The sequence below is a fragment of the Agelaius tricolor genome, unplaced genomic scaffold (genome assembly GCF_023055355.1).
Source record: "Agelaius tricolor isolate 1412-34295 unplaced genomic scaffold, bAgeTri1.0.p SCAF_3, whole genome shotgun sequence".
Taxonomy (NCBI): domain Eukaryota; kingdom Metazoa; phylum Chordata; class Aves; order Passeriformes; family Icteridae; genus Agelaius; species Agelaius tricolor.
The window spans coordinates 40,295,169-40,313,084 of NW_027269263.1; the positions used below are offsets into that span (position 1 = coordinate 40,295,169).

General features: G+C 37.8%; 1 protein-coding gene across 2 annotated transcripts in view; it reads left to right on the forward strand.

The window, feature by feature from the left end:
• Nucleotides 1-17,916, forward strand: part of NELL2 (neural EGFL like 2) — a 134,344-nt gene that overhangs the window by 31,292 nt on the left and 85,136 nt on the right. For both annotated transcript variants that reach the window (XM_071423566.1, XM_071423565.1), the window contains exons 6-9: nucleotides 814-886; nucleotides 1,052-1,134; nucleotides 2,133-2,261; nucleotides 3,445-3,547. In XM_071423566.1, coding sequence (XP_071279667.1) covers nucleotides 814-886; nucleotides 1,052-1,134; nucleotides 2,133-2,261; nucleotides 3,445-3,547 — 388 coding nt within the window. The remainder of the gene's footprint in view (nucleotides 1-813; nucleotides 887-1,051; nucleotides 1,135-2,132; nucleotides 2,262-3,444; nucleotides 3,548-17,916) is intronic.

The window sequence follows — 17,916 nt, forward strand, 5'->3', positions numbered from 1 at the left end:
GTAATGGTTACTTGGGAAGGCAAATGCCACCACTCCAAATGTTCCCTGCTTCCTTCTTGCCCCAGCTTTAAATGCTGTGCCTGATGCCCTATGGTCTCAGATATGACCCCTTCTTTGGTCAGCTGGGGCAGCTGTCCTGGCTGTGTCTCTCCCAAATCCTTGTGCATCCCCAGCCTCCTCGCTGGTGGGGTGGTAGGAGAAGCTGTTGTGTAATTTCTGTAGCATCCCAGTGTTATCAGCAATGTTTCCAGCACAAATCCAAAACACAACCTCATGCCAGCTACTTTTCTGTGAAGAAAATTACCTTTACTCCAGCCAAAACCAGCACAAACTCATTAAGGGTTTGCATTAATATATTTTTCTTGACTCTAGTTTCTTTAGTCTTCAAATATATTTAAGAGTTATAGCTTGTAAAAAATTTGCATTTTATTTAAAAGAGTATTTCTAAGTAACTGAAACTGCAGCTGTTTTCAAATTACTTTTTAAAGGTCATTTGCAAGCTTTTCTGCAGTGACTAACTAAAAATAACAATGAATTCAAACCCACCAAACTCTTGCCACATAATTATATCTTGACATTTAATCTTATGTCTCTAAAAATTATTCAGTACGCCTGTACATCTATCTATTTTTATTTCTACTTATTCTTCTATCACTGAATTGGGTCCAGACACGAATCTGTTTATTCATTAGTATTTTTTTTAAATCAGGTAATTTTTCTTTGTGGGCTTTAATGTTTTACATGGTGAATGAAAAAACAATTTTGACAGGTAAAAAGAATGTATCCTTTTGTTTTCTCTCCACTAACACATAGGGCATAATGCAAGATGTGCAATTACTTGTCATGCCTCAAGGATTTATTTCTCAGTGCCCAGATCTTAATCGCAGTAAGTCTATTAATTCTTGTATCATAAAATGAAAGGTGTGCTTTTTACCTTCTTTCTGTCCTACAAGCTTTCTTAAAACCTTGGATTTAAGTGTATTGTTTGTCAACTTTGGCATGATTGAACCTATTATGAATTAATTTATTAACATGTATTGTATTATTCCAGCATGCCCAACTTGTAATGACTTCCATGGACTTGTGCAGAAAATTATGGAACTGCAAGACATTTTAGCAAAAACATCAGCTAAGGTAATGTTTACTAGGACTCTATTCATAGAAGAAATTTGGATTGCCAGTCTTTATTTGCTGTATTTTTAGATTATTCATGCTTGTATGGCTGTGTGCAGAACATCCCTGCATGGTATGTTTACGTCTTTATATATCTCTGCCTAATTTATACATACAGATTCTCAGTTCAGAGAGTTTTCTTGTGTTTTAATATTTTTATAGAGTCATGAATTTTAATAGTAAAGAGCATCCAAATCCCTGAGCAAGGAAAGGGCTTATAGATATCCAAACTCTACCTATAAGGCTAATAAATCAATCAAACCTAGAATGAAATAGGTAACTGTGTTTATTGCAGCAAGACTTACCAAGACTTTTCAAGACCTGAGCTGCCAAAGGTGCGTTCAGACAAAATATATGCAAGACAAGGAACTAAGAATCAGGAACCAAACCAGGACTTTCTTCTTTCTTTCCTGTAGAATATTACACCAAAAACATTCATGTGTTCAGGTGAAAATAGACTGCTGTGATTTTAAATGTCAGTTCTTTAGATATCTGCTGGAATGCTGTTACCTAGCTGCTTTGATACACTAACGTTAGAAATGCCTTGGCTGAAGAGCAGAAAAAATTACTAATGTCGGTTCTGAGCTTATTTGGCCCCCCTGTCTGTGAGTACTTTATGTGGAGCAAGATTCTTGATCAGTGTGCCCATACAAAAATGAGAAATGAGGAGCTGTACCCATCTTGACCTGCTCATTTTGTTTTATGATGTCCCTGATGTCAGGTTGATAAGAAAGATGAAATGCATTGTGTCTCACTTCTCAATTTCCGTCTCTGAATGGCTGGTGGTTTAATCATGTTTTATTTAACAATACAACATGATTAAATTGTTTTATTATGTCTGATTGTGTTTTCCTAAATGTATTCTCTCATCTGTGTACTGGGGACAGTTTGAATTGTATTTTTACTAATATGGAGGCCACTTAAAAATTCAAAAACATTTTTGTGAACTGTAAATACAGTTGTCTCAAGCTGAGCAGAGGATGAACAAGTTGGATCAGTGCTACTGTGAGAGAACCTGCACAATGAAGGGCACAACCTACAGAGAGTTTGAATCCTGGACGGATGGCTGTAAGAACTGCACTTGCATGGTATGGCTATGGTTTGAGTGGAGAGTCAGGAACACCAGTGTTTCCTCTGAATAGGTTTATTGAGAACTTCCAGATGTATGCTAGGTACTAACAACAAAGAAGTTAAAAATCTGTTCCAAATCTAAGGAATGGTATTAATAAATACGCAGGTGCTAGGGAATATACTTAGATTTCATGTTATTCCATTGCACTGAGTTGCAAACAGTTTCTCTGGAATTTTAATTCCTTGCTTTTTGTCTCTAAAAACGCAGCCTTTTTCTTAGCAAATGATTTAATAGATCCCTTGTGCCTGATTTCCTTTGGTTGCCTTTGGTTACCTCTCAATAAGTAATAAAAAGTAAAATGTCAGGGTCATATGCAAACTTTGTTATATTACCAATGACAAAGATTTGGTGGATGGAAGATTCCCAAAGGTATTACAACTCCATATGTGATTGCAAGTATCCTTCCAGATACTAAGCTAGGGTGTCTGTATTGCTGTCCATTCATATAAGACTCTTTAATTCCATTTGAACTCATTAAGTCCTTAATCCAAAGGCCATTAGAAGCCAGTGAAAAGGTGGTTGTTGTGTGTACTGCACCTTAGATTGATTTACTGCTATCTATAATTGGCTAAATGGGTCTCTTTAAGCTTAATATTTTTTTTTACCTTTATATTTCTGGATGGGTTTTCATTTTTTCATTTTGCTTTTAGTATTTTATAGCATCAGATCTGACTGATAAATGTTTAAAATTCTTTGAATTTAGAGTTAAATTCATTGCATATTTTTGTCTTGGATTTTTCTCACTGCTATAATATTGTTACCTTTTAGACATACATTCTCTCTAACAAAAAATCAGACACAGAGTATTGTTCTGTGCAGTTGTCATTTCACAGTAATCTGTCAGATTTTTCCTGATTGGCAGAATGTTTTGCCTCCAAATAGGTTTGCCTCTGAAAAAAAAAATTAATCATTATCATCTCAGTGAGCACATCATTCATGTTAAAAGATTGTATGTGTGACATTCTGAAGGTATGGTTTCTCTTCTTGCAGTTATTAAAAGACCCACATTAAACTATCTTTTTTTGGACGTTGTTAGAAAGTTCATTGTGTTTAAAAATAGATTTTCAAGTTCCTGTGTTTGAGAACATCTCTGCTACTGCTAAATAAAACCCCCAGCTAAGCACCTTTTGTTCTCCTAGAACGGCACTGTGCAGTGCGAGGCTCTGGTTTGCCCCCTCGCTGACTGTCCTCCGAACTCTGCCCTGGCCTACGTGGATGGCAAGTGCTGCAAGGAATGTCAGTGTAAGTTTCACTGTTGTGCCTCTTGCTAATGAATGCTTTGAAATCTTAAATAATATGAACCTTTCTGTAAGTATGTCAGTGAAAGAACTGGTCATTAAATAGTTGGGTTGAGGAGTCAGGGAACTTAGACTTCAAACTTTCAAGTGTTCTGGGGAACTGATAACCAGAAGGTCTTAATATTTCATGTGGGATATTTTGTTTCAGTTTAGTTGTGTTGTTTTTATTTAGAACACATATTTATTTTCAAAATTTAAAAAGAAAAAAATATTTGCTTACAAAGCTTTCTGCAGACTTCCATTATCTATGCTTTAGACCAAGCTGCTACAAATTCAGGAACAATTGCCTGATGTTTGACCAGGGTCTCCAACACCTTTATCACATGAAGAGTGTACTACCAACCTTATGTTATTGAGCTTAGAAATGGAGGTTCAGATTTTTTGATTCTTCTTCCTTAGTTAAGAGAAAAGAAGAAACCAGCAAAACCCAGACACCTAGGGGTGCTATTTCACAAAAGGTCATTAAAGAATTAAAGGAAAAAATGGAAAAAGGTGATTTATTTTGTATTTTAGGATTGGACACATTATTAACTTTAGGTTTTATGGTATTCTGGTTTTGTTGTGAGTAGAGCCAGAGAAGGGGAATTTCAGGTTAATCACTATCTAGATGGTCTATATATAGTATTTCAGATTATGTATGTGTATTCCATATGTGATAGCTAGTTATTTCAGAATGGTGAAATCCATTCTTAAAATTAAGAATGAGATGCACACACTTCTTTATTCTGTAAATGTTGAGATTTTTCTGTGTGGTTTCATCACTGTTCTGCTGCTGTATAAAACTTCTTACAGAGTGTAGAGAAATACATAACTGGTTAAAATGACATGTTTTAAGATAAAACTCAGGAAGACGTTTTGTACTCCATTGATCTAGCTCCCACAGGAGTTTATTAATATTTAATTGTGTTAGAAGTTACACAAACCATCCCTTTTTATGAAACCTTATTAACTTACTCAAGTAGATTAATTCTAATTAAGAGGAAATAAAAATTCAAATACTTTTTTTAACCAGCTACACAGAATTTCCATGCATATTAGATAACTCAGGGTAATTGGTAATTCAGGAATGTGATACGTGTGGCATTCAAGCCTCTTGTTGAGGCTATCTGAATCTCTGACCATGTGGGCAGAATTTGAGAACCTGATCCTCTGAAGTTTGTTTTTGTAATGTACTGCCTGTAAATTGAGTTGGGAATTCTCTGTTCGGGTGTTAGTGGGGAAGCACTCACATCATATGACTTCTTCCAAAGTTGTTTTTATTGGAAGTCTTGACAAAAGTCAAGAAATGTGAATGAGCATATGGACACTGACCTTGTCAGAGAGCATTGATACTTCTTTGAATTAAGATGCAGTTCTGGTACAGCACACTGATGTCTGAAATTTCCTATTTGATATTCTTAATATTATCAAAGTGTCTTAGCTTTGAGTGTTGCTAATTTGATGCCAGGACATAATTCAATTTATAGCTAACATGAAAACATACCACTTTCTTGACAAACTACCAGAAAAATAATTAGATCAGAAAACATAAATAAAAATTGCTTTTGAAATTTTTTTCTTAATTTCATCTAAATTATTTAAAGTGACTTTAAAAAAATAAAAATCACACAATTTTTACAGTGGCTGGATTCCTGGAACCAAAGGACAGAGAATGTGAATTGGAGTCTCATTGACAGGGTAGTTAAATTCCAGTGAAACAGTGGAAGTTAGAGGCAATGGAGGCTGCATGACTCTCACTTATTCTCCAGGCCAGATTGGTGGAAATGCTAAGTTGTCTCTGAGTTCATATGCATATGCCAGCTGTATTCTGTCTTCATGTCTTTGGGTCAGGGTCTGAGCTGATTGAGGTCAGTGTGCTTGTTGAACTTGGTTTTGCTGGAGGGGTTCAAAGCTCAGTGGCTCCATTTGGACAGGTTCTGAGAATAACTTAATTGTTTGCAGTGCTCAGAACAACAGGAAGAGATGTAGCTTCTGACTGGATAATATAGAGTGAACACAGATGGCTTATAATTGGGAAAACAGCTTAGGGGGTTACCCCCAGTTAGGGAGTGTTGCTCATGGAGCCATAGCCTTGGTTTTGGATAAGCAATCATAAGTGCTGAGAAAAAATGATGCCTGATAGACTATTCTTTAGCTGGATTTAGTATTTGTTTCAAGACAGAACATGTATGGATATTGATGCTTCCCCTGGTATTTATCATCTCATACCAGATGATGGGCTGTTTCTGCCAGGCTGTTGTTTGAGTAGAAGTGCCCAGGCAGTGACAGCTGCTGGAACCTTTGGCTGTATCTCACTCCCCCAGGGCTGAGTGCTTCCCTCCACACTTCCTTTCTTCTGCTGGTGTTAAAACAAAGCCACCAAAAATCAAAAAAGTGATGTTGGATTTAATGACAGCTGGCAGAGAAGAGTTAAGAGTACAGCACTTCTGGCTGTTTCAGTGACCAGCAAGCAGGCTTTCTGGGATTTTTGTTTCTTTTTTTTTCTTGGTTGGGGTTTTTTGTTTGGTTTTATTTTTCCCCTCAGTGACAGAGGATGGAGTCATTCTGCATGGTATTAGGCATGTAGAATTTGGGAATACAATCTGAAGTGGCTTCACTTATACTAGTAAATGAAATAGGGCAGGCACAGTCCTGTGGCACTTGTGGTTCACATGGCTGAAGTCTCTTCCCCTTTCCCCCCCCCCAGCAGATTATCTGCATCCAGATGGTTGGCTGGGAATGGCCTCTGATCAGGGCTGTGCCCCAAGCTTGTGCTTGGCACTGCTTCAGAGCATCTTGGCTGGTACAGTGTGACATGATGCCATGATGTGTGCTAACACTCAGACTGCAGAGAGAGTTACACACCATAACCAAGCATTTTCAAGCCTGCTGCCATTTGCTGTTTCATTTACCTGATGGGTTTCATTTACTAGTTGTGGACATCACCAGTTTGGCTCTCTTGATAACAAGCTGCAGGGACTGGCTCCTCCAGAAGGCGCTTGGTGCTGAGAGGGGCTGGAAGGGATGGGATTAGTTGCCTTCTGGAAGTGGACAGCTCCTTCCATGGCTTTGTATACAGAGCCCAGGTGATTAGATCAGATACTGAACTTTTAGACAGTTGAAGTTCTGAGACACATCTTACATCAGTTGCTGTGATGCATATCAGGTGTGTGAGATAGGAATGGAAAGTGCTGGATTTTTAAGCTTGATTCTGGCATTAAACTGTTGTGCTAAGAGACTTTCCCATGCTGCCAAATCCTAGGAATTAAATTTCAGCCCATTTACATTTTGGACAGCAAAGCTTTGTTTCGTCTTGTTCGATGACATTTTCAACACTGTGGAAATTTCAGCACAATTGTCTATTCATGTTTTTCTTAAATGTTTAGTTCAGGGAAGAACACTTAGTAAGTAATGGTTTAGATATTTTTTTAAAAACCAATGTTACTTTGACTTTGGTTCTTTTTGTAAGCCAAAGGAAAAAAGCCACAAAGCAAACAAAAACACAAACCCTGATCTTCTCTCTTAACTCCATACCTTTGTTTCAGGCCATTCAGACAACTTGTACTGTTTTGTCTTGTGTGAAGGTCGATGCTGGTAGCATGGGGAATGGCAATGAATGCAAATTATCACTGTGTTTTCTATTAGCTGTAATGGGCTCAAAGAAGCAGCAATCTTCTGGGGCAGATGAATGGGCCAGTGTGTTGGATGTATGTTTCAGCTGTAGACAATGCAAAACTCAGTCCAGCTGCCATAGCATACATCTTAGGTAAATGGGAGCTTCCTGTGGAGAATTGTTTGGAGCTGGAAGGAAGAGACTACTTTTTTCTATGCTCAATGCAATTTTAAAGAATTCTGAGAAAGTATGTGCAAAAGATCATTAATTTTTTTTTGTCCTCTGTGGAGACAAATGCTTTGTGTGGTGATGGGTACCAGTACAAATTGAGGAGAGATTAAGCTTTCCTACTGAACCTATAAATATTGCTTTAGACCACAGGCTTGGCTTAAGAAGTACAAGGACAAGTTCATTTATTTTAAGTGAATTGTGGAAGGACTGCCAATGTCTTAGCAGCTGAGAGAATTGGTGCTTGGTCAGCAGATCCTATTATGGTAATGTTTTCATTAGTCAGTGCGTTAACACCAATGCATCACCTCCAAAAGCTATATGCATTCTTTTTAAAATGCAACTAGTGTATTTTAAACAAACTAAGTGATTTTTGTTATTATAAGACCAGAAGTGATATTTGTGCCAATATCTGGTGCAGTAATAATTCCCATCACCAAAGACTGATTTACAGGAAGCAATTGCTCTCTTCTCATCACTCTCTTCCTCCCAGTGACACTGCAGATACTTATTAACCTAACAGCAAACTATTTAAATCCATCCTAATAGACTCCAGTAGAGGTTAAAATCTGAGCCATTATGCTCAAATCTGCAGGCTGTGATTTTTCCTTATACCTGTTTGTTTGGGGTTTTTTTTTTTTTTGAGACAGGATACTTGATGGGTTTCTGGTGCATTGTAGCCAAGTTCTCAGTCTAACACAAGTATTTTAAGCAACTTTGAGAAACATTAGTGTTGTATTGGATCAGGTCACAGTTCTGGTGTTAGCAGGTGTGGAGAGAGAGTGTGTGTAAAGGGGTTCTATAACTTGGATTTTTAATAAAATAATTAAAGCAAATATCGACATTGTAGCTCTTAATAACATGCATGGGTTTCTGGTGCAGTGATCTGTCTTGCTATCTTGCAGAAACTTTTAATTTTATGATTAAAATTAAAGGGATTTCTCATCTTGCTCTTCATAATTTACCCATTTTTTCCCCCAAACTCTTCTGCAAACTCCAGCGCTTGTGGTCTACTGACACAGAGAGAAGGAGCTGTGAAAGCCCATCTGCTTCTTCTTTGCAGCAGCAATTAAGCATCAGCAAGAGTGCAAAATTTTATTCTAGAAACTTAAGGAATATGGGTTAAATTTACTCTGAAATTCATAATTAATCCAGGTAATTTCAAGCGTTGCGGACTTAGGCCTGTGCTGTTTACCAAGTTCCATATTTTTACAAAATTGCCACTTTTTCCCCTGGGCTTTCATCCTCTAGCCTGAGGTGACTTCCATCAGTAGCCAAGTGGGGTGCCAGCCCCTGCCTTGTTCAGCCAAGTGCTGGAGAAGTTTCTGCATTCAGTGTGGCACAGAGAAGAGGCTGCAGCTTGGAGAAATGATTAGTCACTGACTGAACAGGTCATCTCATCCTTGAAGTAAATCAGAAGAAGGGAAATGGAAGAGCAGCTCCAGCAGGCTGGCTGGAACATGGCATGAGTCTGAGGGCTGTGGGCAGCCAGCAGGCTTGGGGTGGCAGAGCAGGCATCAGTACTGCAGGAAGAAAAGGCAGTTTTTAGCAGTAAAACAATGATTTCTCATTTATCATAGTTCTTTAAAAAATGCACACTTTAGAATATAAAGGAGAAGCAACATTCTGGTTAATAAAAACAAATAGTTGCTTTTTGATTTTAAATACTTATTTGATTTTAAATACTTATATTTACAGAATATAAGTGCATACAGAGCATAAATTCTGTTCTTCTGAGGTTTCTTTTTAACATGAAAATTCAGATAAATTAACTCACTTCAAAATAGTATTAAAAGATATCTTGACTATAGCCAGCACTAGATTGTTTCGTAGAGCTGTAATATTTACTATAACCTCCCATAGTCAGCATGCAGAACTTCTGAATGTTATTTAGCAGAATAGTGTCCATTTAGCCTCTACTTTCTGGATTTTCTGTGCTGAAATGATTCACATCAACCTTATTTTTCAGGCTTTTGAATTACATATAATGATAGTACCACACTGGAACGACAAATAAAAAGCATTTTTATTGTACTTGTACTGTGTTGTACCGTTTGTACTACTGAGATGAATTATACTGTACTTTACCAACTGTTTAAACCATTTTATTACTTTTTGTGATTTCAAAAGAAAGCCAGTATCCATATTCATTTAGAAAATAGGACAAAAATATTTTTTTCTAATTAAATACTTTTGCAAGAGGAAAAAACACGTCCTTGAACTCAGGTAGGTCAGTAAGATCAGTGGAGATGTTTTAGATTTACAAGGCTGCAATAGAAAAGCACACTAGCTGCCCCTGTCATGTGTGAATCCAGCATAGCTCCTACAGTGTCAGTCTCACCAGAGGGCTGAGGTTGGAAGGGAGCTCTGGAGGCCTCCTGGTCCCACCCTCCTGCTCAAGCAGGGCTGTGTGGAGCAGGCTGCCCAGGGCTGTGGCCACACAGCTTTTCAATATCTACACAGATGGAGACCCCACATCCTCCTGGGCAACCTGTGCCAGTGCTCAGTCACCCTCGCAGTAACAAAGTATTTTCTGCTCTCCAAATGGATTTTTCTGTGTTCTGGTCTGTGCCCATTGCCTCCTGTCCTGTTACTGGGCACCACTGAGAGCAGCCTGTCTTTCTCTTCTTCAGTCCTTTCCAGCAGGAGTTTACACACTTTGGGAAGATCTCCTCAGAGACTTCACTTCTCTGGGATGTGTAACATCTCAGGAAGTTGAGACACTCTAAGAATGTCTTGGGGCCTTTCCTGAGCTCAAAGCCAGCTGAAGACAGTGGAAGGAATCCCCTTGGCTTTGGTGGGCAGGGCCAGTCTAACCCATGACCCAAGGTGCTCAGTCTCTGCTGTATTTTCTATTGTAAAGCTATAGAAATTTTCAAACTACTCTTACACTACAGCAATAGTTGGTTTATCTCTGTTAAATAGCCCATGACAGAATTGTTAGGGGATTTTTGCTGCTGAGCATGAAGTCTCAGGTGACCTTTGTTCTTTGTAAGCCTTGTAAGGGCAGTATTCCTCATCAGAAGGAAAACAGAGAGTCTTTTTTGACTTGCAATTCCCCTCTGAGCAGGAAACCCATTCCTTGTATGTCTGTTGTTCTCTATAAATTAAAATATAGCTTACAGCATATTGAAATTTTGGACTTCTCAAAATGTCTTGTTTCCTTTCCTACTTGGTTTCCTTTCCTACTTCCCTATGTTCTTTGAATTTTGTTTTTCCTTGTTACCAAAGGAGGACTGGGGGGAGTCAGTGCCTGTGCCTGTCTTAGACTTTTCATGCCTTGAAGTGTGGCTTCCTCCTAGGTGAGTGGCCTTTTAGCTACTCTGGACCCCATGCATTATGGAGCTCCACCAGAAGACTCTAGATCTGGAGGCAGTGTATCAGTATACAAGGAGAACTCCAGTTAATGGTAAAATCATGTAGTTTTACTGTATGCCTGAGGAGTTAATACTAAAATAAAGTATGCTTAAGAAAATCCTTATTCATTAAAATACATTGCACTGCATATGTAGCAATCTGCACTAAAGAAGAAAATGGAAACATAATATTGGTAACTTTATTGGTAGAGAATTAAAAATATTTTTTTTTACATGGAGAATTTTGCTGTAGGCCATGCTATGCTTTCCTTATAACCTATTTTGTTGAGATTGTGTGGGAAAAGAGCTAATATTTTTCCATTCCTTTTTCATTATATTCTTACCAGGGAGTTCATAAAATATAAAATATCTGCAGTGTATTATTATTTTAGTTAATTTCCAGTGCAAATAAAGCATTAACAGATGCTAGATATGAATATATTTGCTTTCAGACAGCTGGGAGTGGACAGATTGGCAGTGTTCCAGCTTCTAATAAGTTGGTACCCTAACTTTAGTAATGCTGATTTCAGCAGAATTTCTTAGGTAGCTATGAAATAATAATTTTTAAAAAAGGTTCTAATTATAATTATAAAAATAATCTAGGATATGTAAGCATTCACATGCCTGTGTGTTGATTTCAATATGTTTGTTCTCAGCAGTGATGTGCTTATGTCACTATATGTGTATCATTGATCTATGAGGTTCTTTTTGTTTGATTTGGTTTTTTTTGGGAGGTTGTGGTGGTGGGCTTTGTTTTTTATTTTTTTTTTGCTTTATTTCAGGGTTTTTGTGTGGGGAGTTGTTGGGGATTTTTTTTTTGGTCCCATAACCAGAAGCACGTTGCCAAATCAGCAGCTTGTAGCTCATGTTCTGGTTTTGCCTGGACCTTTTACTCTCTAGATCTTGGAAATACCTATAGAATCAGTAGCAAATGTCTTCAATGGGTATGTGCTGTGGAAAAAAAAAGAGAAAAGCCTTAGCTGAAACCCCCAGAACTAAAAGTTTTGGATGAGGTCACAGAAGTGTGAGAAGTTGGAGTCAGAGAGTACTGATGGAGTAAAGGCTTTGCAAAACCCATCCAACCAACCAAATGGGATTCTTGGCTTGCACAATTTTGCAAAGACCAGTCTGCACTTGACATATTCCTGTTCAGAACAGGATTGCCACATTGATAAGGATTGTTTAGATGGAAAGCTGGCCTAGGGGAGACACTGGAAGGAGATATGGGAGTGTACAAGAAGGCATACATACAGTTTTTTGATATTGCCTATGTCTGTGGAATGAAAAAATGGAAGGTTGTCAAGGCTGAAACTCAATAAATAAATTATTGGAAGAAAACTCACCACAAAACTGTCAATAATGTGATCTTATTTCCCGTGGAAAGGATGGTAAAATATGAATGAAGTTCGTTCAGTGAGATTAATATAAAATGATGTACACTGTTACCCTTTATTTGTCTTTTTGTGAAGATAATGATTTAAACCCATGGCTTTCTGTCTTTTGGACTGCAAAAGTTTGACATTTTTTCAGTGGAAACATGTACTGAATTAAACCATCTACTGCTTGGTATACTTCTCTTAACTACTGCTTGCAGATATCTGAAGTGTGATGTATAGACCTCCAGGCTGTTATTGATCACTGTTTCTACATCTGTCAGCTCATAAAATATATTCAGCTTCAAATAATGGTCACTTAGTCCCATGTGAGACCCAACTTTAAAATGAAAATCTTGTCTGATATGATGTAGCAGACCTTTATCCTGCTTTCCTCATCTGTTGCCTTCAAAAAGGTCATTGCAATCCTCTTTATTTGCAGAGTTTCTGCAGTTTGCTTTTGTCACTGTACCAGTCACAGGACTCTGTGGTGTTTCTGTAACTCTGTTCTGCCAATATAGAGAATTTTTACTAAGTTTTGCCTTTTTGGGTGTTTTGATTTGTTACCAGTTTCTATTAAGAAGAAAGCCCTGTTCATTTGTTTTGGAGGATGGCTGATCATCCTAAGCCTTTCTCTACAGGGTAGCTGACTAGTTTATTTTCACCTTCTGCTTGTTGAAATTATTTGTGTAAAATTCTGATTGTAAGTGAAAATTCTGGGTATTCCTCTTCTTGCTTTAAATTATTTTCAAGTATAATTTTGACTGTTTTCCTGATTTCATTTTAATTTGTGACATTTTCTCAAAATCCCTTAACATTATTCTACATCTAGAATTTTTTTCTTTTCCTAACAGATGAAAAAATTTGACGATATCATTCAGTTTCCTTTTTTTTTTCCTGTTGTCCAACAAAGTATCCTTTTGTTTCTGGTATCTATGTATGTACTACACACATAGTAGTGTTAGAATTACAGTGACATTATTGTTTGATGCAATAAATTGGTTCAGAAAACACCTGGTTTCAGTTGTAAGATTTTCCCCCCCATCCTGAAATCAAAGCAAGTAAATATGCTTGAATCATCTGGAAAATAGGCACATAACCTGTTTTGTCTAGTAAGCAGGCACGTCAGGTACTTTGAAGGTAGGTAAGATGAACAGGCATGTTTGTCTCTATGTTGTTGTTATTTTGACAAAGACATGTAAATTCAGGTATTATTTCCTTTAGATGTCACACTAAGTTATATCCATATTGACTAAGGTGCAGTGTTTCTCTCTAGGCTAATTTTACAGTCTTGTAAAGGGGAATTTAGTTTTGTAGATGTTTTCATCATGCTTTATCTAGAAACCTTGTAGATCTTCAAGGCATGTAAAGGAGAAATGAAATCTGAGTATAGCATAGAAGAGATAAGAGTTTTGGGTATGGTTGTTGTGAATTTCTCAGACAGGCTTCTTAACAGTAGTAGCATATGACTATGGGATACTTAAATGTTGTCCATTGTCTTCTGTAACTCTTTATGAACAGTGGTGGTAGTACAATGTGAGCCCCTAAGCACACATTTTTCATTTTATTAACTTTGTAGTATTCTGTTGGTGAGTTGCCGTGAAGAAACATGGGAATAGATGAATACAGTAGAGAGTTAAAATAGACATATAAATTAATAAATCACATCCTTGGGGAATCACTGGTTCTGTCTGTGCTGGTCACTTCTTAAACACCCTTTTTTAAGAGGTGTTTAAGAGGAGCAGGCAATTCCAAAATGCTGGAAGTCAAGCAGGTAAGACAGTAGGGGAGCTTGACTGAAAAGGGACCTTTTGGATGGAGCTAAGGCCAAAAAGGAAGGTATATGCCCAGTGGAAGCAAGGTCAGGGGACATAGGAGGAATACAGAGATGCTGCTTGCCACTGTAGGGAGAAAAGTGCTGCAGCCAGAGCTCAGTTGGAGTTGAATACAGCTGCATCTAGATAAACAGACTTAACTGCACAGTGTGTGAATTCTGCCTGATGTTTAGAAAGGTCCTCCTAAGGACAATAGGAGTATTTACAGATATGATTTTTTAAAAATTATCAGCAACTATAAAGCTTTCTTTCACTAATGTTCCCAAGGAAAAAAAGGAGTAGTTACATTAACAGCTGCTATGAACTCCAGTTTACTGTTTTTCCTTGATGAATCGGAGTATCGACAGATACATTTGGGAGAAATTAGCTGTGACATAGCAGAATCTGTGAACATCTGCTCCAGCTACTTTTAAATTTTTAATTATTTCAAATCCTGAACTGACTTCAGACATGAAGTATTATATTGTTTGGGAATGCACAATGGATGATAGTCACTTCTAGGAGCCTTGGGAAACAGCATGTTAGATGCACATAGGTTTCTTTTAAAAACTGTCTTTTGAAAATTTCTAAAACTATTGTTAATACCTGATTTTTTAATGTTAAATTTTGGTTAAATATTATTAGATAATGAAGGTTGGGATTGAGTATATAAAAAATTGAAAAAGCCAGTTCGGTAACCAATTTTAATCAAGATTTCCAAAAATGTGTTTACGCTGCTGTCTGTGTTAAAAACCTTTTGCTGACCTAATGCTAAGGACTTAGCTTAAGAATGTTAAATGCAGTTATCTGGAGTGTTTGGGATTATGCCAGCTAATCCTGTCATTCTGGCTGAAGGGAGGGATGGAAGGATTGGCAGATTCCTTATGTGGGAACAGAAGTGGGTGGAAGAAGAGTTGGGAGCATGAAACCCTGTCAGTTGCTGTACAGAGCTAGATGCAGGTGCTTTGAAAGAAAGATCTAACAACAGCAGTGGATGTGGTGCTTGACTCCTGGGAATGTCTGAGCACATCAGACTGGCCTGCACCAAGAAGGCAAACGTGAGTATTGCTGTAACAGCCAGCTTAACCAGGGGCTGCGGTTCCTAGGAGAAGTGAAAGAACTTGGATCTGAGAGGAAAATAAATACAGTGAGATGGATGCCAGGTCACACATGCTGTGCCTTCACTAGGGAGGTGTGTGCAGCAAAGTGATAGTGCAGAATTTCTAGCTAAAACATCTGTGGAAACTGTTCTGGACCAAGGATATTCTGGTTGAGAATAAAAGCATCTGTAGGGTCCCTGATAGTTGCTTAAATATAAGTGTAGTCTGTAAGTACTTAAATAATATGACAAGCTGTCGGTCAAAATCCTCCATGACTGTTGAAGGTTGCTGTAAATTTTTGGAGCAGAAGCTGTGTGGAAACTTCCTTTAACTTGGAAGCATGGAAACATCACTTCCAAGTTTTCTTCACCCTAATAAATGCCAGCTTTAATATAAGGTGGTGGAGCTTGTAGTTTTGTAGCTTGCATAGGATCTTTTTAATGCTGTCAAATGAAACTGTCAGAATCTGGGAAAACGGTGCTGCTCAGAGAGGCACTTGCCTTTTACTGAACATGTTCACATCATTTGTGTCCACAAAGCTGCAGAAAGCCACCATCTCAGTTGTCATGTGCAAAAGTATGTCTTTTAAAATTATGCATAGTTGGAGCACTCTTTTTCTTAGTGGCAAATCTGGGCAAAATATCCTAATGAACGAAATACATTACTTGATTTTTCCTCTGCCACCTGTTGGAAGTATCTGGGGAGCAGAGTTAAATCTTGTGAGCACAGCTGCAGTAGGTGCGTGTCTTCCCACCCATGTCATGTCCATGGATGGTTTTAACTTACAATGGAGAACACAAGCCTCTTTTTATGTAATAAATTAATGCTGATTGGTGATACCTGTTTAGCTCTCATAGATTTCAAAATACTGACTCAAAAGTGTGCAAGTCTTAAGCAGTTTTTCATTAATTTCATAAATTCTCAATACTCAATCTGAATCAGTTTATTCAATTTCATCTTCCATGTGAATACCTGTGACTTGAGGCATTCCGGTGGGTGTATGGGTGAATTTAAGCATGTCTTGAAGCATAAGGTGCTCTAGGAAGGTGTCTAGTTTTCTAAACTCTGCTATTTTTCTCTTAACAAAATTTTCAGAAAAGTATCTTTTACAACTAGCCAGCAGTCCAGCTGAGAAAAGGTGGACCAAAGTACAAATTTCCCTGTCAGCATTTGATAAAATATCTATTAGCACCTTCACTAAATATAGCTATGTCACTGGTGTTGTGGATAGCTGACATAAGGAATTGATCAGATAATGTCAAATCCCATCTTTGTAGGGATTAAGCAGGCCTGTATTTGAATATTTGCCTTGGAGTTCTTTTTGTCTGTCAGATTCTTATGCTATTTATAAACCTTTAAGATAATTGTAATACAGTTGTCATTTAATTAATATTAACCTCAATTGCTTTTCCTCTCTTGACACCCTCTAAGGCTTTTGTCTAAGGTATTTGATTTTATAGTTTGACATTTTGCTCTGAAAGTTGTTTGGGTACTGGATTGACAACAAACCTGAATATAGTGAATTTGTTATAAAATGGGTGGGCATTTTGTTCACATTAGGCATGTCCAAGTTTTGAAAATGCTATGTATATAGTCCAAAATACTCCAGTTCTCTTTAACAAGCAGAATATGGTCCATTGCACTAAAGCCAAAGTTTTGCCTGTCATTCAGTAGAACCGTTTTGGCTGCTCTGTTTAACCAAGCTGCAGTTGCAGGGTGAATAGCAGTAATGCCCTTTTTAAGGGAAGCTGGCATCAAACACATTGTCCCGACTGGATCTTTGCTTACCAAGATACACCTCCATTTGTGCAATTAGTGTCCATTGGCTTTGATTGGCTGCAGCCTCTTTCCCAGACTCCCCTGCCTGGCAGCCTACTTTAAAAGTTTTACTCAGCTGTTAGGTCTATTTACCTCAGCTGAACTGCTGTCAATAGAGTTTTTAGTCATGTTTTTGCTGCTTTTTCAGAGCTTGGATTACCTGTTTAGTCTTTAAGGATGACTCAAGGAGCCTGTATTCCAGGATTGAAATGATTTCTATAGAAAGCTTCTCAACAACACCACATTGGGTAGATGAATTATGTAATTTCCTGGTAGCAGTTGATGGAAATATAGGAAATATGAGAAGTAGGGGAAGGAATTCAGGATTTCAGATTGACTCCTTGCCACTGTGACTAAACAGCGTGTTAGTGTTGGAGGTGTCTCTCACACTGTAGATACTCTCGAGTGATTCTAAGATGGATATCGAACAGCGACTTTGTGTTTTAAATGCAAGAGAAACATTTAGCCTTTCCAGCTAATAAGACATAAGACACAAATAGTAATTGGTTCCTTGTCATGATAAAATTTCAAATACTTTTTTTTTTCAGCTGAGGAAGCAGAAGCAGATATATGCAGCTTTTCAGCAGTGATTGACTGGAAAAATTTGCAATATATTTTTCAGCTTGAAATTTGGAATAATTTTGAATTGTTGAGGGAGATGGCATGAAATGAAGTAAGTCTGCAGCCTCACTGACTGCAGCAACAGAGGAGTTTGTGCTTTCCAGAAAATGAGCAAAGAAGAAATAATGCCCAAATCCCAAAGATAAATGAGAAAGGGGTGAGAGCCATGCCTAGTAATGATGTGGCTGTCAAGAGAAAGAAATTCAGGGAGGTAGTGATTATCTCTGTACTTGTAAGGATAGAGCCACACTGTGGTTTTGCGCTATGTAAGCTTGCAAAGTAGGATTAATGGGACTTACACAATGCCTAGGCCTTCATCTCTGAACAGTAGAAAATGTGATCAAAGGGATTCCAGGGAGGAGGTAGGAAAAACAAGTGAATGAGACAGGTTTGGGGGTTTTTCTGTGTGAG